Source organism: Vipera ursinii (assembly GCF_947247035.1).
Source record: "Vipera ursinii genome assembly, chromosome: 1".
Classification (NCBI taxonomy): domain Eukaryota; kingdom Metazoa; phylum Chordata; class Lepidosauria; order Squamata; family Viperidae; genus Vipera; species Vipera ursinii.
In genome coordinates, this window is record NC_139512.1 from 348418069 (window position 1) to 348440889 (window position 22821).

The window sequence follows — 22821 nt, forward strand, 5'->3', positions numbered from 1 at the left end:
CGTATGTACTGTATATAAATATCACCACAGACCTACTTTCGGAGGAAAATGTCGACTGAATTAGAAATATAGGCCAATTGGAATTCTCCCAGAGTCATAAATCATTCATCAACCTCTTTACTCTTCCAAATAGTTAGCTATTCCTTCCATAGATGCCCCATGTCTGCTACTTGTGCTAGGATTCAAGGCAGACAACGAAAGAAATAAGGAACTGAAAGGTTAATGCATACATTCAGATTAATGCTAATGAAAGTGGCCAGCCTGGCAAACACCTGTACAGATAGTCCTTGACCTACAACAGTTCACTTACTGACCGTTCAAAGCTACGACGGCGTTGGAAAAAGTGACTGATGACCATTTTTCACACTTACGACCGCCGCAGGATCCCCATGATCATGTGATCATAATTCAGCCTCTTGGCAACTAACTCATATTTATGATGTTTGCAGTGTCCCGGGGTCATGTGATCCCCCCCCCTTTTGCCACCGTCTGACAAGCAAAGTCAATGGGGAAGCCAGGTTCACTTAATATCTGGGTTATTAACAACAACTGCAGTGATTCACTTAACAACTGTGGCAAGAAAGGTTATAAAATGGGGCAAAATTCACTTAACAACTGCACCAGAAATTTTAGACTCAATTGTGGTTGTACGTTGAAGACTACCTGTAGTTACATGTCAGGAGCTTTGTTTCAATTAATGTTGTCAGTTGTATTAATATAGACTGGCAACTTTTAGACAAGCTTTGGGGCAGTTCACTATATCTAGGGGCAAAAACATATAGTTTAGAGCCAGCATGCCTGGCTGAGGAATTCTGGGAGTTGAAGTCCACAAGTCATAAAAGGGCCATGTTTGAAGAGCCCTGGTTTAGAGCCACAAGTTTACTATCCCCGTTCTACAGACATGGCCATTCCAGAAGAAATGGATTCTACATCTTAGAGGAGTTTCTATTTTGGTGAGATGGTGAGCCTTAAAAAAGCTACCTGTGTCAGAGAGTTGACGGCTGTGAGTAACCAGGTCACTTAGCTGTTAACTGAAGCAGAGCGATCCGGGTTCTGATGGATGGACCAGCTCAACAGCATCCTGTTTTGTAGAACTTGATGTACCTTTTCATTTTCTCACGGAAAAGTGAATTGTTAAACACAGGGGCTTAAAAGCAATCATATCAGGAAAGCAAGCAACTCAGTCAAATTTTCAAGAGGTATTATGAGCTTGCCTTTCTATTAAAGTCAAAAAAAAATCACATACTAATGAGAACTGCAAAGCTGACAAAAGAAAAATCAGAATCCATAAAGGAGTCCTTAAATATTTGTTAAGAATAACACTGGGAAAAGCTTTGCCCGCTCCCGATCGCTGAGAACATGGAAACTGCACCCAGGACGATAAAATAAATGCTTTAGGAATAACAATCTGCTATAGAAGCTTCCTGGCTAGGCTCTTACAATTTGGCATTATGCAAACCTATCTTTACCTGCAGCAGTTGGAAAGAACCAGGTGGAGGAAATTGAAAAAAATATATGAAACTGTTAATTTAAGAGCAATCAAAATGCTTCAATATGGGGAAAGATGAGGCTGATTTCAGCAGAATTCAATTAGATTCTTTCATTTTGTTTACTTAACACCTCTTCATCTAAAGGGCACAGAAGGCGATTTACAATCGAGCCCTTCCAAGAATAAAATATGCTTTTAAAAAAAGAAAGCAATTACACAGAAGTTTACAAAAAGGCTTCAAGAGATCAAAGTCTATTCTAGGTTTTACGAATGGAGGAGCAGACAGCGCTCACCAGCCATTTTCATTCCTTCCAATGCAAAATAGGTAGTCCTCAATTTATGAAAATTGGGGCCAGAATTTACATTGCTAAGCAAGGTGGATGTTAAGTGAGTCGCAACCGATTTTACACCTTTTTTTTTTACTACGGTTGTTAAGTGAAACACTGCAGCTGTTAAGTGGACTCTGCTGTCATGACATGAATCCGGATTCACCCATTGACTTTGTCCCAAAGTTGCTTTCTTTCTTCAGTCCTCCATTGACTTTGCTTGGCAGAAGCCAACTGGGACGGTGGATATTTTTGAAGTGCCTCCAGGATGCCCCCAAAGGTGCTTTTTTTCTCCAGAAGGCAACTGGATTTTCTTGGGGGGTTTTCTTTGAAAATATTTCGCTTCTCATCCAAGAAGCTTCTTTCAGTTTAGAACCTCTGTTCAAACCACTGACCTAGCACCGATTTAGAGCAGTGCCCCCCCCCAACCTTTTGGGCACCAGGGACTGGTTCCACGGAGGGAGGTTTTTCCACAGACCGGAGGGTGCGTGGTTTTGCGTGCTGCCTGCATCCCGCGGATGGGGCTTTGCTTGCTTGTGCGGACCGGTTGCTGGCGTGTTGCAGACCGGTGGCCTTCCACGGATCGAGAGTTGGGGACCCCTGATTTAGAGTGCCGATGTAACTCAGCTCCACAATAAAAACAACAACAACAACATGACAGTTACACCTAACCTTTCTGCTTGCATATAAACACCAAGCTTTGCCACCAAGGTCTGTCAGTTCCTTATGGTTATGAAACACTATACTCAGAAAAGCGTAGATTTATCATAGAGTCAGAGATTGTCTGACTGTAAAATTATATTGGTACTAAGAAAAGTTGATGTCATTTCCCACCCCAACCCCCTACACTAGAGATGTGAAACTCGCGATGTCACATGACGTCGCGCGATGTATCGGAGCTTTCTCTCCATTGTCGGCAATGGTGTGGATGCGGTTTCCTGATGACGCATCCGGCCCATGGGCCGGCAGTTTGACACCCTTGCTACACAGACACATGTCAAGTGCCGGGAAATCAGGAGATTCCGGCAGTTAAAATGAATATAAAGATTTATTGCAAGCTTTAAGCTCTCTAGAAGAATCTGAACTACTAATGGTCAAGGGAAATTAACAGGAGAGAAGAGTACATAGAATTCAAGGTGGTCTGGATTTACAGTAGATCTCTCTTGAGATCTCTCTTTTTGAAATATATTTTATTGATTTTTTAAAAAAACATAAATCACGTGATAATTGGTGAACAGTGTGTTGTGGGTTACATTTGTAAAACAATCATCAACAATTAATTTCTATAATGCATATTCCACATAATTTCAGTTGATTTCCTCTTTCCCCAAAATATTCTCTTTTGCAAACATTGAGTTAATACAATTCTTATTGTTTTGATAAATAACAATATATAATTTTTCCCCAATCTCTTTTATGACGCATTTGACCCCTCCCTCAGGCTCAGCCTGGTCATCTCCCTACACATACAGAAACACACACACACACACACACACACACACACAGACAGATACATACATATTGTCCCCATTTTTTTTACTTTTTAACCTTTTCCCCTCCCCTTTTTATTGGTATTTTATTTTTTTCTTGAAACTTAATAAATTTGTATAAAAAATGCATAGGCTTAAAAATCATTTGCATGTGTCTAGGGGAGATTTCATAGATTCCCTTTAAGGTAATGTTGATGCGCACAAAATAGTTGAAACGAATTAAGCAACTATAGGCAACTCCAAAATATTTCCCATATTTAATGATACCAGGTTGAAGTTCTGTGAAACCACCCTCACTTTGTTTATATTTTCAAAAAATGCTTATGTGGAAAACTACTGGTAGTTCTCAACTCACGACCCCAATTGGGATCAGAATCTCCGTTGCTAAGCAAACTAATTGTTAAACAATCCTTGCACTTGCAACTGATGAAGCATCCAAATGATCACGATCAAAATTTGGGTGATTGGCAACTGGCGTGGATCCCGGGGCAATTTGTCAACCTTCCCAGTCGGCTTCCAACAAGCAAAGTCCGTGGGGAAGCTGAATTTGCTTAACAACTGCAGTGATTCACTTAACCGTGGCAAAAAAGGTGGTAAAATCAAGCATGACTCACTTAACAACTGCCTCGCTTATTAACAGAAATTCTGGTGCCAATTGTTGTCATAAGTAGAGGATTATTTGTACACATACACAGAGAAAAGATGGAATACCTCTTCTACCATCTCTGCGGGCATCTCTCTCTCTCCCCCTTGCTCTCTCTCTCATGGATTCACATACAAATGTGGGATATGGCAGGGAAAGTATGTGGATAATACAGGTAGTCCTCGACTTATGACTACAACAGAGCCCAACATTTCTATTATTGAGTGAGATGTTTAAGTGAGCGTTGCCCCATTTTACATTTCTTGACACAGTTGTTAAGTGAATCACTGAAGTTGTTAGGTTAGTAATTCAGCTGTTAAGTGAATCTGGGTCTTCCCCATTGACTTTGCTTGTCAGGCGATCGGCACAAGCCCGGGACACTGCAACCGTCATCAATATGAACCAGTTGCCAAGCATCTGAATTTTGATCACATGAGCACGAGGACGCTACAAAGGTTGTAACTGTGCAAGATGAGCGTAAGTCACTTTATTCAGTGCCACTGCAACATTGGACGGTCACTAAATTAATTGTTGTAAGTCGAGGACTATCTGTATGGGGGTGGAGTGGGAGAAATTGCAAGGGGGGAGGGGAGATGTCTATCCAATACACAGCATATCTTTTAGAACAGATTCCAAATTCTTCTCCTTTTGACTAAAAAGGGAAGGCCTCTTTTGAGTCAACCACTGCTGGGACCCGGCAGTGTAAAGCAAAGAAATAATGAACTGGCTCTTCGAAGAACCATCAAAAAACCCGGATTTGTTCATACGCGGAGCTGCATGTTTTTAAAATCTGTTACTGGGTGAATTCACACTCCTGTGGTTAATCTACACAACCTGTTTGATCCTGGAAAGAGCAGGACTTAAACTGCATCGGTAACACAGAATGAGAGGGAAAGGTTTTAGTTTTTGAATGAATGTTGCTGCTCACTCTCTCTCTCTCTCTCCCACCCCCACCCCGCACCGCCCCTCCTGCCCAAAACACACATTCACAGTTGCAAGCAAGACAGTAGCATCTGCGTCATCAAGATCACAGCAACTGATGGGTGGGAGATAACGAAAGAAGATAGAGACAGAATAGTAAGATAAATCCCATAATTGCTCATCACTGTCCTTTTCATAGAAAATGGAGCAGAAAAATGCTTTAGCATCTTTTCTAAAAGATGCATTCGGTAGACATTCTGTTCTACTCTTTGCAACCCTCCCCTCTCCTGACACTGTCCAAGTCTACATAATCACATTTCTGCCAGCTAAAGATAACATTTCCAAATGCACCCAGCGAAATGATGAGAATCTAATGCACCGGTGGGCAATTCAGCCATACAAGATGCAAATGGATTTGGACTAAAAATTCTCCAGTTCGGCCAACCGGTCCTGATGCAAGAAAGATAGTTTTTTTAAAAAAAAAAATCTGAACAGAAGAATTTATTCAAAGTGGCAGCTCACTCCAGATTACCCCAAGCATCTTCCATGTCAAGAACAGGGACATAAATTATTTTGCTACTGCAGATTTGGAACAATAAGGGAAAATGAAAATTTCCTGCAGAGATTGATCGTTAAATTGCAATTTTCCTATTACAGTATAAAGGCTTCTGAAGCAACCACCTCTCAGCTTCTGAAGAGCCATTAATTAAACTCTCTGCTCTCTTAACTGCACCCTGGCACAGGAGCCAAGCATGTAGATGCCTGGCAGTTTAATTTTCTAGGTAAGAAATGACTTTTTCCAGGTGAAAGTAAAAACCACTACTAACCATAAGCATGTAACAGAGACTACAGAATTAAACTATACTAAGCTGATGTTTCTCAACCTTAGCAACTTTAAGATGTATGGACTTCAATTCCCAGAATTGGCTGGCTGGGGAATTCTGGGAATTGAAGTCCACATGTCTTAAAGTTGCCAAGGTTGAGAAGCACCATACTAAGCTTTTCCCCGAGTTTCCAAATGTACATGCTTACAGGCAGCAGTAGCTTTTACCTTCACCTGGAATATAATCTCCAAAATTCCTTGGCTGAGAATGTTGGGCTTTGTAGTCCTGACATACCCTGGAGGGCCCCAGCTACAAAATGGATTTCCAGCCCAATTAAGTGATACCCCTAATGGACTTTGATGGATCTTAGGAAAGCAAGTTTGAACTTGGTTGGTGCTTGGATGGAATACCACCAGGAAATTCCAGTGCTGAGATGCCCTAAAAATAACTTGAAAGGAAGCAGTAACAAATCAAATCATTTCATGCCAAGGAAACTGCATAGATGGATCTCTATGAAATCACCAGGAATTGGGTTCAAGTCAGAATCACGATTTTAGATGATTTTTTAAAAAATAAACTATGCCAAGATTTACAATGATGGGACTAGATGACCTCCAAGGTCCCTTCCAACATCATCATCATCATCATCATCATCATCATCATCATCATAATAATAATATTACTGTAAGATTTTATATGTATGATCCAGAGAACCTTGTTCCTTTGACCCCACAACCATCACACCAGTCCTAGGAAAATATCTATCAGCAACAGGTCCTTTGTGAGGCAATAATATTCTGCATGCCCTCAGAGGCACTGTTTGTATCAGTAGATACAAAGTTGACTGGACCTTATCTGCCCTAGTAGATTAAATATTCTGCCTAGTACAGTATTACATTCACTTCCCTTTCCGAGATCTTATTCATAAACAGTTCCTCTGCATCAGTTGATCCCTTTTGAACAAGACACGACAAGGATTAAACCATAAGTCTTTGGATGAAAAAAGAAACAGCCTTTAATAACAGTAATATGCTGTGTTTGAATTACCTGAAAATGGGGAGGGGGGGGGAAGAGAGACTGCACGATTCCAGAAGCTCTTACTATTAACCACCTGCATACACTTCAAAGGGAACCTGAAACCAGACTGGTTGCCAAGCTGAAGATGGGTAAAATGTGCTTGACTGGGTCACATCATAATCAAACACAGCTTGTGCCAAAGTAAATATGATTAGGAAAAGGGTAAGGGCTCCCCATCTGAATGTTTATCCTCCCTCATCTCACCTGGTTAGACAAGAGAGAGACAAAGGAGTCTCTGAGTTTGTATAGCAAGTATATTTGATCAAAACCAGGCAGAACTACTCAATTCGGGAATGACAAATTCTCCATCTCTCTCTCTCAAAGGTTTTGAAATTTTCCACGGGCTGCAGGTGGCCCGGGGCAGAGATGCCTCTCCACAAGTGATCTTTGTAAAGTTCAATCCTCACCCCCTTTTTGTGCCTGCCTGCACAAAATTCAGCTGTAGGCTCCCAATCTACATGCTGTGACTGGTTTCACCCAATCCACTGGTTCTCTTCAGACACGTCTCAGGGGTCTACCTATTGAATTAACTCATCATTTGGATTCACACAACACTCGGATCCAGGTCCATATATGCCAGACACTAAGCCAGGGAAAGAAAAAGAAAAAAAGAAAAGAAAAGATCAACCTGGAAGCCAGCTCCGTCGTCCGTTTCCGCTGGAACTTACTAGCTCCAGCAGCAGGTTGTGCGAAGGCAGCCACCGAGCCACGGTACAGCCAACTTCATTTCAACTTAGCGTTTGGAATGAGCCCGACCCGAGTGCTTCCTTGGCGGGTTAAAAAAGTCGCTTGCGAGAAGCAGAAACCAAATCGGTACCGGGAGGCAGGCCAAAAAAAAAAAGTCGTGCGAAGGCGAACGCGAAGATTCCCCCCCCCCAGTTCTTTAATTTCTTTTTAAGACCGGAGCAGCGTCCAACTCGTGGGAACGAGCCGCAAGGCGAGGAGACTCTCCCACTTAGCGACTACCTGCAGCCACCGCACAGTCCCCGCAGGATGCCAACCCCAAACTCCCAAATGCAACCCAACCTCGGCAAAAGAGAGAGCGAGAGAGGGGTGTTTGTGTGTGTGTGTGTGTGTGTGTGTGTGTGTGTGTGTGTGTGTGTGTGTGTGTGTGATGGTGATCTGGTTTCTCCTCTTTCCCCCCCCCCGCCTCCTCAAATCGGTTGAAAAATCAAGGCAAGGCAGGGCAAGGCAGGGTGGACCCCCCCACCCCCCAAAAAACCAACTGTACCGGGAGGCAGGCAAAAAAAAAAAGAGTCGTGCGAAGGCGAACGCGAAGATTTCCCCCGCCCCGGTTCTTTAATTTCTTTTTAAGACCGGAGCAGCGTCCAACTCGTGGGAACGAGCCGCAAGGCGAGGAGACTCTCCCACTTAGCGACTACCTGCAGCCACCGCACAGTCCCCGCAGGATGCCAACCCCAAACTCCCAAATGCAACCCAACCTCGGCAAAAGAGAGAGCGAGAGAGGGGTGTTTGTGTGTGTGTGTGTGTGTGTGTGTGTGTGTGTGTGTGTGTGTGTGTGATGGTGATCTGGTTTCTCCTCTTTCCCCCCCCCGCCTCCTCAAATCGGTTGAAAAATCAAGGCAAGGCAGGGCAAGGCAGGGTGGACCCCCCCACCCCCCAAAAAACCAACTGTACCGGGAGGCAGGCAAAAAAAAAAAGAGTCGTGCGAAGGCGAACGCGAAGATTTCCCCCGCCCCGGTTCTTTAATTTCTTTTTAAGACCGGAGCAGCGTCCAACTCGTGGGAACGAGCCGCAAGGCGAGGAGACTCTCCCACTTAGCGACTACCTGCAGCCACCGCACAGTCCCCGCAGGATGCCAACCCCAAACTCCCAAATGCAACCCAACCTCGGCAACAGAGAGAGAGAGAGAGGGGTGTGTGTGTGTGTGTGTGTGATGGTGATCTGGTTTCTCCTCTTCCCCCCCCTCCTCAAATCGGTTGAAAAATCAAGGCAAGGCAGGGCGAGGCAGGGTGGAGCCCCCCACCCACCCACCCACCCAAAAAAAATCCCCACAACCAACTGCCCCACGGCTTCCTTACCTCTTTCTTCACGTTCCAGAGCAATTTTTCCTTCGCGGCATCTTCCGAGCAACTCATGGCGCCGCGGGGGTGGGGGTGGGGGGACCAGGGGATCCGGGGCGATCGGAAGGAGAGCAAGCGAAGAAAGGGCGGCTAAGGCGGAGGCGAAGGCAGGGCGGGGGTCTCCCGCTGGCGCTGCGCTTTGGAGAGCTGGGACCCACCGGCCCCGGAGAGGCGAGCCAGCCAGGCGCCTTCGTCTTCGTCTTCCTCCTCCTCTTCCTCCTCCTCCTCTTCCTCCTCCTGCTGCTTCGCCGCCGCAGCCGCCCTGCGCTCGCTCTTGCAGCGGGCAACCCCTTCAGCCGCTGCCGCTGCAGCCATCTTCCGCGGCCTCCCCCACATTGACGTCACTCCAGCTGGCCCATCCTGGTTTCCCCCCTCCCGGGGGGGGGCAGGAGGAGGGAGGGAGGGAGGGAGGGAGGGAAGCGCCCGGAGAGGGGGGTGGGGGTGGTAATTATCTAGTAACAATACCCTTGTGTGATGGGGAGGGGCGCGCAGGCGGCTGGGAGTGTGTGTGTGTGTGTGGGGGGTGTCTCTTGACTGGGGCAGAAGGCACGGGGGAGGGCATCTGCAGACCGTGGAGAAAGGCAGAGGGCTCCAGAGCATGGACAGAACGCCCGGGGGGCGGGGGGGGTGGGTGTCAAGGTGTCTTGTAATTCTGCAATCCTTGTTACAACAAGGATCCTTCTGTCCTTCTTTGCCCCCCCCCACCCCCACCCCCGCCTCTTGAGTGCATTGGAAGATAGCCCTGCAAAGTAATTAATTAATTAATTAATTAATTAATTAATTTTATTTGTATACCGCCCTTCTCCCGAAGGACTCAGGGCGGTGAACAGGGCAATACATGTTAAAAAAAAAAACAGAATACAAAAATTAAAAAAAAAAGATTAAACAAGTGGCCAGAACTCTTAGATAGATTAAAACGCATTTAAAAGGAATAAAAACCCAACCCCCTCCCATCAGGCCAGGCCAGCTTGTTCAAAGTAGACTTAGAGGGGGCGGGAGTTGTGTTCCAGGTTGTAGGCTCCTGGTTTAGAAGTGCCCCAAGTTCGTCCTACCCGTGTTCTGGGTTCCCACGGGATCGAGGTGTGTTGGCAAACTCGTGGGATTAGTTTGGTGGTTCCCAGAGTGCTGGCCACCCAGACAACCGGACTGTGTAAGATTCTGCCTTTCTCCAGTTCCCGTATATAGGAAGCGTTGGTTTGAATCTACAGATGCGGATGCGGTAAATCAGGGGGTAATCCGGGTTTATGGATGTAAAAAAACCGCGCTAGGTAAGGTAACAGTCGTTTGATTTGCAAAGGCAACCTTTCAACGTTCATTGAGTGAACATGGCTACAAGGAGAGAGAAAGAGAGAGAGGTAAACACTCCAGTGTCAGTTGCAGTCTATCTTATTGATTGCATTGATATTCTACCTTTTCATTTAAGGAGCCAAGGCAGAATGTCAACTTCTTCCCTCCCCTTCTATGGGGCAATAAATATTGTCCCAAACAATTCTGCAGAGATAGGTTGCAGGAAGACAGCAGGATACTTCCTTGGCTGAGACTGGATGTGTCTCTGAATGTATGGTTTAGTAACTTAAGAGATTTGTGTTTTTTAGCAACTACCTTGAAGCTAGCTCCTGCCTGCAAGGAAATGAACAGTTAATTATTTTATCATTTCTTGAACACACATCATACCTGCACCTGTCATTCACTTGCCCAGTGGGTTCTGCATTAAAGCTGTAAAGTTCTCAAATTCAATCTCCAAAAAGTGTTTTATAGATAAGAGTAACGTTTAGCCTGCTGTGCTCTTTGGGGCCATTAAACCAAAATGCCAGACTGTTCTAATGGGTTGTTTTTGTTTTCTTTTAAAGAGGTTTAGAGTATTCGAAAACAGGAATGTTTTATTTCCCTGGGTTGAACGTTGGCCTGCGGATGATAAATTAGAAATATTAGATTTCAGCTGTAATTCAGCTCTCGGCTATAACAGACACAACTCTATGCAAACCTACTCAGCATTGTGGGAGCAAAGCAAACTTTTAGGGAATTAAATTAATTAAACGTTCATTTAGACAAAGTTGGGGATTTTCTCTATCCAGTCTTTCATTTTTGTATCACAAGGCTCATGAAAGCCCAACAAGATAGAAATAGAATATTAATTTAAAAGGACCAAGAAGAATATGGTGATACGCAGGGCTTTTTTTCTCATAGAACGCTCAGAACGGAGTTCCGGCACCTTTTTTGGATGGAACTTTGTAAGGTAGGCAAGGCGGGTTGTATGACATGTGTGAGTTCCAGCACCTTTTTCTTTTACAAAAAAAGCACTGGTGATACGATACTACAAAGGCTAATTTTAAAGAGGGACAGGATTAATATGCTTAATATGGAGGTATCACTGAACAATACCTTGAAAGCTGAAAAACAACAAATATTTTGGGCATGAGTAAAGTAGAGAAATGTGTACCCTTTGAATTGCACTTAGAGAACTCTTGGTGATGAATGTTGGGACACTAGAGCAGGGGTCTTCAAACTTGGCCCTTTTATGACTTGTGGACTTCAACTCCCAGAATACCTCAGCCAGCCTGGCTGAGGAATTATGGGAGTTGAAGTCCACAAGTCATAAAAGGGCCAAGTTTGAAGACCCCTGCACTAGAGGAAGCATTACATGGCTATAATGATTTTGATTTGTGAATATGCAGGTCACTGCATTTTGAATCAGTTGTAGTTTCTGAGTAGTCTTCAAGGGCAGCCCAAGGTAGAATGCATGGCAGAAATCTAGCTTTTTGTTTTATTTGTGTGTGTGTGTGTGTTCTGTTTCTATCATTCTTGTATTTTGTAATTTGGGGCCTTTGTTGTTTGCCACGCAGAGTTCATCAGGACTGGAGCAAACTATAAACATTGCAAAATCAACAAAATAAGTGTAAGTTGTGGGCTGAAATACTACTCCTTTGAAAGTCACCATTGGAGGTATAAATACTGCTGATTGGGGGATTCTGGGAATGGAAGTCTACATATTAAAGTTGCCATAGCTGATAAACACTGATTAGAACCTAGTTAGCCATAGATTAATACTCTTCAGTTCAGACACTACGCTAGATGGCGATTGACTATATAAACATTCTGCTGAAGTGCAAAAGATGTTTGAAGTACCATCTGACCAAATATCCAGGTTTGACCATTTTTACACACACACACACTACAGCACTTTCTTATTGCTACAAAGAAAACCCCATGAAGATGCATGAAACTACTAAACATTGAAGGAGATTTTCATTTAATCAAAAGTATGTCTTTGTGTTAGGAGTCTCAGCTCATGGAGTGGTTTAAAAAAACAACCAGTTTTTCATTAGTTTGATCTTGCCTTGCACAGCAGTCCTGGAATGGCATTCTAACCACTCCATTGCCTGAATAGTAAGCAAGCAAATAAGAAAGGAACAGTCTGGTGTAGTGGTTAAAGTACTGGCTTAGAAAGCAGAGTGTGGGTTCTAGTTCCGCCTTAGGCATGAAAACCAGCTGGGTGATTTTGGGCCAATCACCAGCAGAGTGAGAATTATAATCCCACTTTAGGCTTGAAAACCAGCTGGATGACTTTGGGGCCAATCATCAAGAGACTCAGAGTTCTAATCCCGCTTTAGGCATGAAAGCCAGCTGGGTGACTTTAGGCTAATCACTCTCAGCCCAACTCACCTTGAATTAGTTATAAAAATAATAAAGGTGGGATTAAAAAAAACTAAAAAAAGAAAAAGAAACTCTCATAATTCTTGATCTAGTATCATGGTTAAGATGCTGGCCTGGGAGTGGGGAAGCTCTTCCTCTGGACACAAAAACTATTATAGGAAGCAAATTTTTGCTCCTCTGGACCAGGATTGGTTGATCCTGCAGCTTTGTTGGCTGAGAGCCATATTGGGTATTGGAAGCAGCATTCCAAAAAAAAAAAAAATAGGTGGGACCAGGGCCAAACGGAAATTGATTCAATTAAATGTCGATTGGACTTTAATGAAGATGACATAAATGAAATCCAGGTAGTATTCCCCATGCACACATCATTGTCTCCCTGTGCCCACTTGGATAATTTCCTTGGACGAGCTCCAGAAAGCACCAATAAGTTTCATATCTGGTCAAATAGCTCTGAAGGAGACTAATTTCAGACTTTCCGATAAAGCTCCAATTACTGTTTGACCTGGACCAGGAATTGAATATGAATACAGGTTACAGCAGTTCATTTATGACCGTTACCAATGGCACTGAAAAAAAGTGACTTATGATGGTTTTTCACAATTAGGACATTTGCGACATCCCTATGGTCACGTGATTAAAATTTAGATGCTTAGCAACTGACCCTGATTTATGACGGTTGCAGTGTTCCGGGGTCATATGATACCTTTTGCAACCTTTTGACAAGCAAAATCAATGGGGAAGCCAGATTCACTTAACAATTCAATTCAGTTCAGAATAGTAACTACTTTGCTTAACAACCACTTTGCTTTAGCAAATAACCTTATAACCAAGTAATGTACCAACCGCATTGCTTAACAAAGGATATTCTGGTCTGAATTGTGATCATAAGCCGAAGACTAGTAGATCTGTGCTACAAAACTCTTCAAGGCCAATAGAGGACAGCAAAGAATTTTCAGTCTCTTTGTCGCCATCTACTGACCATCTCAAAGTCTGCATCTGAGATTTTCAGAATGTAGAGCCTAATTGTACCTCTTAGTGGTCACTAAAAAGACACACTTGCAATAAATTTAATCCCAGATTTCTCCCTGTCTTCTTCCAAATCTGCATACAGCCAAAGGAAGTTGGAACCTCTGGCTTGGAAAATTCCAGAAAATCCTGCTGGACAGTCTCAAGAGTGCATTTGATATAGTGCTTGACTTACAACCATTCGTTTAGCAACTGCTCAAAGTTACAACAGCTCTAAAAAAATGTAACTTAAAACCGGTTCTCACATTACGTTCATCACAGAATCACCACGGTCACGTGATTACAATTCAGATGCTTGACAAGCAGCATTATTTATAACAGTTGCAGCACCCTGGGATCACATGATCGCTGTTTGAAACTTCCCCCAGCAGGTTCCAATAAGTAAATTCAATGGGGGGGAGCTCTGTTTGCTTAATGATTGCATAAGTCACCTCACTGCAGCGATTCACTTAACAACTATGAGAAAAAGGTCATAAAATGAGCCTTGGTGGAGCAGTGGGCTAATGCCTCCTTAAGTAACACCAGCTGCCTGCAATTAGTGCAGGTTCGCATCCCACCAGGCTCAAGGTTGACTCAGGCTTCCATCCTTCCCAGGTAGGTAAAATGAGGACCCAGATTGTTGGGGGCAATAAGCCGACTTTGTAATAATGCCGCTTGGGGGGGGGAAGCCCTGATAAGCAGGCATATACATAGAATGAAGGCTATTGCTAAGCACATTGATTTGTGCTTTAGATTGTAAGCCACCCTGAGTCTCCTGAGAAGGGCGGGATATAAATGGGATTTTAAAAAAAAAGGAACCGTGGGGCTGTGGTTTACAGCAGGGGTCCCCAACCAGTGGGCCGCAGCCAATTGGCCACCGGGCAGTCTGACTGGTTGGCTGGTGTGTGCGTATGCATGTGCACACAGCCCCACTCGCGCCAGGATTGTGGTGAGCGTTATGGGTGTTCGCGGCCCCACTTGCATGAACGTTGTGGTGAGCATCACAGGTGTTCGCGGCCCCACTCGCGAGCAATGGATGTTCATGTGCTCGCACACATGCGCATGTATTAACAACCACACACAAAAACATCCCTTCTTTCCCCCCTCCCCCTGCTCTAGGCCGCCCACCCCAAAATGTTGAGGAACTCTGCTTTAGAGTACAGTATTGCAGGCAAACTCTACCCACAGCCTGCAGTTCGATCCTGATGGGGCTCAAGGTTGACTCAGCCTTCCATTCTTCAGAGGTCAGTAAAATGAGGACCCAGGATTGTTGGGGGCAATATGCTGACATTTGTAAACTGCTCAGAAAGTGCTGTAAAGCATTATGTAAGGTGGTATATAAGCTTAAGCACTATTGCTATTGTTAAAAGTTCAGAAGTCAAGGACTACCTGTAGCAGAAGGAATTTCCTGTTGTATTAGGTCAGGGGTCTGCAACCTTGACAGCCAGCTGAGGAATTCTGGGAGCCAAAGTCCACAAGTCTTAATGTTGTCAAGGTTGCAGACCCCTGTGTTAGGGGGTTCCTGTTTTCAAATCAGAACTGTTCTTGCCTGTTTGCAGAGTGATGGAAAGTCTCTTTTGCAATGTGATTGCCTGCACCATCTGTTCTCCAGCAACTTTATCTGAAGCTTGGAAACAAAACCATGGAGCCAGGGAATTTTCAAAGAAGCATTTTGACACTTCTTTTTTCTATGCTATCTAATTACAAGCTGGAAGGAGAGGCATCCAGGGATTAGCAAGCAGGCAGATTTTGAACTTCTACATGTTGCCGCTGAAAAACAACCAAATATTTACTAGTTGGAAGCATTCATGAATATAAAATTAACCAAATAAAAATAAAAATAAACATCCAAAGCAAGAGGAGGGAGGGGGCAAGACAATAGTCTATGAATTGCCTTTTCAAATAGCAAACTCAAGACCTCTAAAAAGATGGTGAGATCGGTGGAAAGTTTAATGAATAAATAAAAACAGAGACTTAGAATTCCTTTTTTGTGTCTGATAGGTGTTAAAAATAAGAAATATTAGTTTACATTAAGGGGGGAAAAGCTTTCCAGAATAAATGCAATTGTATTTAATCAGTGGAACAACCTGCCTCCAGAAGCTGTGAATTCTCCAACACTGGAAGTCTTTAAGAAGAGACTGGACAGCCATTTGTCTGAAATGGTATAAGGTTTCCTGCCTGAGCAAGGGTTGGACTAGATGACCTCCAAGGTCCCTTCCAACATCATCATCATCATTATCATTATTGTTGTTATATTATTTATCTAGGGATCACTCAAAACTCTGTTCCCGCTATTACAATTAAAATTATTTATTTGACCAATGACTTGCCTTCCAGTTCAGACTAAATTCATTAGAATAGAATAGAACATGTTATTTCCACCTAGAATTTGGTCCTTAGCTGATTTTGCAAAAAAAAATGTCATATTTTGTAGCCTCTATATTTTGTTCTGTCATATTATATAATATAGATATGCATTTATATTTTTTTCTGCAAGTGTCCTTGTAATCCTAGTGGACCTTGGAGTCCTAGTGGACAATCACTGGACTATGAGCCAGCAGTGTGCAGCTGCTGCCAAAAAGGCGAATATAATCCTGGGTTGTATAAACAGAGGCATAGAATCACGCGAAGCATTAGTACCACTTTATAAAACCCTAGTGGGACCGCACCTGGAATATGCAGCAAATTTTGGTCACCATGCTACAGAAAAAATGTTGAGACCTTGTGAAAAAGTTCAGAGAAGAGCAACTAAGATAATACAAAGACCTGGAGACTAAAACACATGAAGAACGGTTGCAGGACTTGGGTTTAGCTAGTCTAAAGAAAAGAAGAAATAGGGGTGACATGGTAGCAGTGTTCCAGTATTTGAGGGGCTGCCACAAAGAAGAGGGGAGTCAAAATATTCTCCAAAGCACCAGAGGGCAGGACAAGAAACAATGGTTGGAAACTGACCAAAGAGAGAAGCAACCTGCAATTAAGGAGAAACTTCCTAACAGTGAGGACAATTAACCAGTGGAAGCGCTTGCATCCAGAAATCGTGGGCGCTCCATCACTGGAGGTTTTTAAGAAGAGACTAATGGTATAGGTTCTCCTGCTTGAGCAGGGGGCTAGACTAGAAGACCTCCAAGGTCCCTTCCAGCTCTTTTCTGTTCTAATCATCCACGTTTAATAACATCTGTCTGCATTTCCTAGCTAAGGTTCATTACATACCAGAGGAAACAGGATCTAATCCACAAATTCTACCGTTCCAGGTTAGTCTGTAATATTGGTAATCCCCGACTGACAATCTGAGCCCAAAATTTCCATTGCTAAGCATGACAGTCGTGCTCACGAAAGCGTATGTCTTTTAATAAAATGTGTTACTCAGAAAAGTGGGTGTTTTGCTGCCACACACTAACCCAGTTCTCTTTCTACAGTGGCTTCAGCACACAAATTCACCGCTGCTAATGTACCTCCTGCCCATCCCCCCAAATTAGGTGATTTTGGAGGAAGAACTCATTTGTTAATCGAGTTTTTTTTCCCTAATGGAGCCTGTACAAAATAAGGGCCAGCTGTGCTGAAGGCCCCTGCCTGGAAGCTGACTGGGTTTGCCACGCTGAACCTGCAAGACTTCCTTTGCCATGATTTTAAAGAATGGAGCACTTCTTTTATTTTTAACCCCTTTTTTATTTTTTAATCACTGTTTATTCTTTTAACCACTTTTTATTTTTTAACCGCTTGCAAGCTTTAGGAAGCCACTGCTCTCCCCCAAAATCAATTTATGAAACTTCAAGAAAACTTGTACCTTCGTATGCATGTTTTTTGGGGGGGGGTCAGTTTTATTAATATTCCGCCTTTATTATTTTTGCAAATAACTCAAGGTGGCGAACATATCCAACATACCTTCCTCCTCCTACTTTCCCCACAACAACAACAACAACCCAGTGAGGTGGGTTGGGCTGGGAGAGAATAACTGGCCCAAAGTCACCCAGCTGGATTTCGTGGCTAAGGAATTATGGTTGTAAGATGTGACAGTTGTTAAGCAGGACACCCTGTGATCCTGCCTGATTTTACACCTTTTTTTTTTGCAACGGTCATCAAGCAAGCGCATCAGTTGTTAAGCAAACCAAGCAATTAAGCAAATGCAGTAGTTATTAAATGAATCGATTATATCAAATGGATGTATTTTGCCAGAAACTCAAAATAACCACTGGAGACCAGCAAAACAAAAAAAATGCTCCCAAATCACAGTCATGTGATTGCAGGATACTGCAAACAGCCATAAGTGCAAGTTGGTTGCCAAACACCCAAACATGATCATGTGACTATGGAGGCAGCTGTCGCAACTTCATAGCTAGCTTTGGGAGGACCATCATAACTTCAACAGTTGCTAAGTGACTGGTTGTTAAGTGAGGAGTGTGGATTTTATCCATGGCAATCTGTCCCTAACCTATCCTTTCAAGTCTTCCAATGGTGCACTCATTGCTACCAAAACTCAGTCCACCCACCTTGCTGTTCTTCCACATTTCCCAGCATGAGAGCCTTCTCCAGGGACCTGGGCCTTCACACACTGTGCCTGAAGTAGGATAATTTAAGCCTAGTTATGCATTCCTTGGAGGAGAGCTCTGGGTTAATTGATGATCTGCCGGTTTACCTTGTTGTCAGAATCCATTTATATCATATTCATAAATGGAATGTTTCAAACATATCCCATGGATTCTGCCATCTCCCGAAGAGAAGAGGATAGATGTGTATTGAACCGGCAATAGGCATTTCAAAGGAAAGGAGAAGCCTTTTGAACTGGGGAAACAAAAGGGGGGGCTAGCATCTGGCTTTTGTCACGGTAGACAGCAATAAACAAAAGGGTCCTAACTTCCTTTTTCCCACGAGATGGATGATACGAGAGGAAGGATGGGGGACTGAGCAAATGGGGATTAAGGGGGGGTTAAACCGGGAACTCTTTATAAGGGTTTACATCGTGGAACCATTAAGCCCTGTCTCATTTCCTACAACCAAGCATGTCATAGTAAAGATTCCTTTTGGACTAAAAATTTGACTCCAAGAGTTTTTGTCTTCCTAAGACGTGGTTTGGGGTGGGTCCTGACAATTGTTCCAATTCGCTTCTCTTTTTCCCCCATGGATTTTTCCCCCCCATTTACATCAGGGGTGCCCAACTCCCTCGCCCACCTGCTAGGAACAAGGCCGGGCAAGTGAGCAAAGTCCCATCCACGCATGTGTGGGATCCAAGCAGTGTGCAAAACCACGCTCTCCCCCCCCCCCCGATCTGTGGGAAAACCTCCAGGCCAACAGGCCCCTGGTGTTCAAAAGGCTGGGAGCCTCTGATTTGCATTTTTTTATTTTTGTTTGTTTTTCCCATTTATATTTATTTTAACTATATAAGTCAGAAACGCCAATATTCAGATCATAGCCCATCTTTCTTTGTGTGTGTATAAAGCAAAATTAGATACGTTCTTCATAGATTCAAGTACAAACAGTTAACTCTAAGCCCCATCCTTGATCTGGGGCAGAACTTACCAGACGAGCTTCTGAACCCGACAAAGTGGATATATCCCAAGTTGTGTTTTAAAGCAAACAGGCATCATCTTTGAGCAGCCACGGCATTAACTCTGATCCGCCGGAGGGCAGATTTAGCCATGATTATCCCATCACCACTCCCTTTTAATGTAATTTATCAGCTTCCCTAACCGTGCAAAGCGATCTTTGAAAATGCCAGCGGAACGGAACGTTACTGATGGATAAATGTCAGTAAATATCAGGTGAAGGTTAAACATTCTAGATCTGGCCTGGCATTTATCGAGCCGTGGGTGACATGGAGGTCTAGTCAGGCTGCCCTCTTTTTGACGGCCTTCTTATTTGGGGGGGGGGCAGAAATACTGGACAAATTTGAAGGAACCTAGCCAGAACCAATGGGATAATTCCTCAGATAATAAGGCTCTCCTTAACATGGTGCCATCAGCGATGGTAAGGTTTTCTGCAGCGTGCCAGCTGCTTTGGCTTCTGCGATTGCAGATTTTTGCCTGGCTTGTATTTAGCTATCAGACTGAACAGGAGGAGGAAAGGCAGCAAGCTCCTTCCAAGGTGTTCTAGTCCATGAGGACTAGAAACCTAACAAATCTATTTCAAAGGCAATCGAGTTTCTTAGAGACAACCTTATTTTTTGATGGTTAATATTCTTTAGCTGGATACTAAAGGACTGAATAGTTGTACTTGCTGGGAAAGAGATCTGGAACAGATGAAAATGCAAGAGTATGTTCCTTGATAACTAACCAAAGTATTAGGTGAGTGTCCATCAAAAACTGACGGACGGGGCTAAGGGTACTAGTAGTTCATGTGAGATAATCCAGTGGTGTTTTCAAAAGGCAGCTGGAGAGAAGACAAGATTCAGGCTCCACATGCTTTTGTGGCTTCACTAGCCCCGAGGGGCTTCCACTGTTATGTATGGACCCAGTGAGTGAGAATGTGAGATGCTTCTAATATTGGAATAATAATGCTAAATTCATACCTTCTATTCCAAGTGCGGAGAGAATCAGAGAGTTGGAAGGGACCTCGGAGGTCTTCTAGTCCAACTCCCTGCTCAGGCAGGAAACCAAATGCCAAGCGTAGGCGACCTTGGCTCTTTTATGACTTGTGGACTTCAAGTCCCAGAATTCCTGAACCAGCATGGCTCAGTATGGAAACCTCTCCCTTTCTCCTCAGCATGGCTGGCTCAGGAATTCTGGGAGTTGAAGTCCACGAGTCATAAAAGAGCCAAGGTTGCCTACCCCTGCGGCCTATACCATTCCAGACAAATGGTTGTCCAATCTCTTCCTTTGAAATTCCAGTGTTGGAGCAACCACAACTTCTGGAAGCAAGCTGGTCCACTGATTGTTCCCACTGTCAGGGAATTTCTTTTTAGTTCTAGGTGGCTTCTCTCCTTGATAAAGTTTTCATCCATTGCTTCTTGCCCTGCCCTCAGGCGCTTTGGAGAATAGGCTGGCCCCCTCTTCTCTGTGGCAGCCCCTCAAACATTGGAAGACTGCTGTCATGTCATGCTAGATGGACATTTCCCAGCTTGGCTCCCTATTAAGGAGAACCCCTTGGGATGACAGCCCATCCTGTAAAATCAGGCAGTTTTCATACTGCAAATCCATCACATGAAGCCATGCCATTCAATGGGATCCAGAAGGTGCATCTTCTCAGGCATAGCCCCTGCCCTCTGGACCCAAAAGAGCCCGCAGCCAGCTCTTTTTTTTTTTAGCTTCTTCCAGAGTCATTGGGCTAAAATATGGGAAGGACCCATTGCAGCAAGGGGTGTTTTTTACTATGCCTGTTGTCTCTCTGTTTGATCATCTTTTCCTTTTGTATTAAAAGATGCTTGCTCCTGGGGAGGAAAGCTATGGCAAATCTAGACAGCATACTAAAAAGCAGAGACATCACCCTGCCAACAAACGTGTGTATAGTCAAGGCCATGGTCTTCCCAGTTGCAATGTATGGCAGTGAAAGTTGGACCATAAAAAAGGCTGAGCGCCAAAGAATTGAGGCTTTTGAACTATGGTGCTGGAGAAGACTCGTGCGAGTCCCTTGGACTGCAAGGCGATCAAACCGGTCAGTCCTAGAGGAGATCAACCCTGACTGCTGTTTAGAAGGCCAGATCCTGAAGCTAAGACTCAAATACTTTGGCCACCTAATGAGAAGGAAGGACTCACTGGAGAAGAGCCTAATGCTGGGAAAGGTTGAGGGCAAGAGAAGAAGGGGACGACAGAGAAGGAGGTGGCTGGATGGAGTCACTGAAGCAGTAGGCGTGAGCTTAAATGGACTCCAGAAGATGGTAGAGGACAGGAAGGCCTGGAGGAACGTTGTCCATGGGGTCGCGGTGGGTCGGACACGACTTCGCAGCTAACAACAACAACAAATGCTTTTGCTCACTGTAATGACTTTTAAAGTTTTAATCCATATTAAAGCCTAGGGCCTTGCTGGAGGTCGAGGGGGGTTGACTTACAAATACAATTGTTGGGTTGTGTCTGTTTTTATTGGTTTCAGTTTAGTATTCTATTTTGTAAGCTGCCCTGTGTCGGCTAGAGTGGGCAGGCTATAATTACATTTAATGAAATACTGTAAATCAATACGCAAATCAATCAGTAAATCAGTAAGTATAATTAAGGCCAAGATTATACTTTGATCCATGGTAAAGGGTTATTTGTTTAATTAAATCCGTAGGGCTGCCCAACTCAACTCTTCAGGGACTCTTATACAGGTGGTCTTCAACTTACAACAGTTCATTTAATGACCATTCAAAGTTATAAGGGCACTGAAAAAAGTGACATCACTATTTTCCACAATTATTACCGTTACAGCATCCCCATGTCTGACAGATGTTTGACAACAGACTCACATTTATGACGGCTGCAGTGTCCTGGAGTCAAGTGATCCCCTTTTGCGACCTTCTGGCAAGCAAAGTCACTGGGGAAACCAGATTTGCTTAACAACTGTGTTATTGACAACTGCAGCGATTCACTTAACAAATGTGGCAAGAAATGTCATAAAACGGGGCAAAACTCACTTAACAAATTTTTCACTCAGCAAAATAAATTTGGGCCTCAATTGTGGTTGTAAGTTGAGGACTACCTACCTACATATCCTTTACCGCACATCAAAGCAACTTTTGGAGTTAAAAGGAGCTCCTATTGCCTTTTGAGCAGGTTGCTTTAGACTAGGGGTGTCAAACTGCCAGCCCGCAGGCCGGATGCGTCACGACGAAACCGCGCCCACCCCATTGCCGGCAATGGGGAAAAAGCTCCGATACGTCGCGTGACGTCACATGACGTCACGAGTTTGATGTGCCTGCTTTAGACCTTTAAAACAAAAAACAAGCCCAACGCTGTTTAAGGTTTACAGCATCTCCACGGGCAGAAAATGTATGCATGATGTTCCCTGAGAATTACATTCGGCACAGATGTATTTTGAATTTCTCTTCTGGCAAAATGTACTCTAAAATTATGGTGCAACGATAAAAAGGAAAAGCACGCCTCTAGAAGTTGGCTCAGCCTTTCTAAAATATGTCACAGATATCTCTATCTCAATCAATCTATCTATCTGTATATGCATATATGTATACTACTACTAAGGGACGCGGTGGCTCAGTGGGTTAGGACGCTGAGCTTGTCAGTCGGCAGTTTGACGGGTTGAATCCCGAGTGCTGCGTAACAGAGTGAGCGCCTGTTACTCGTCCCAGCTTCTGCCAACCTAGCAGTTCGAAAGCACGTAAAAATGCAAGTAGAAAAATAGGGACCACTACCATGGGAAGGTAACAGCGTTCCGTGCGCCTTTGG

At 43.9% G+C, this 22821-nt stretch overlaps 1 protein-coding gene across 6 annotated transcripts in view; it reads right to left on the bottom strand.

Moving 5' to 3' along the window:
- The window catches only part of SGSM2 (small G protein signaling modulator 2), a 136401-nt gene extending 127358 nt beyond the window's left edge, over window positions 1-9043 (bottom strand). For 5 of the 6 annotated variants that reach the window (XM_083379680.1, XM_083379677.1, XM_083379679.1 and 2 more), the window contains exon 1: window positions 8813-9043. In XM_083379680.1, coding sequence (XP_083235806.1) covers window positions 8813-8869 — 57 coding nt within the window. In that variant the 5' untranslated portion in view covers window positions 8870-9043. Of the gene's footprint in view, window positions 1-7398; window positions 7598-8812 lie in introns of those variants that run through there. The other variant, XM_083379676.1, reaches the window with a different exon arrangement.
- Between the last annotated feature and the right edge of the window lie 13778 nt (window positions 9044-22821).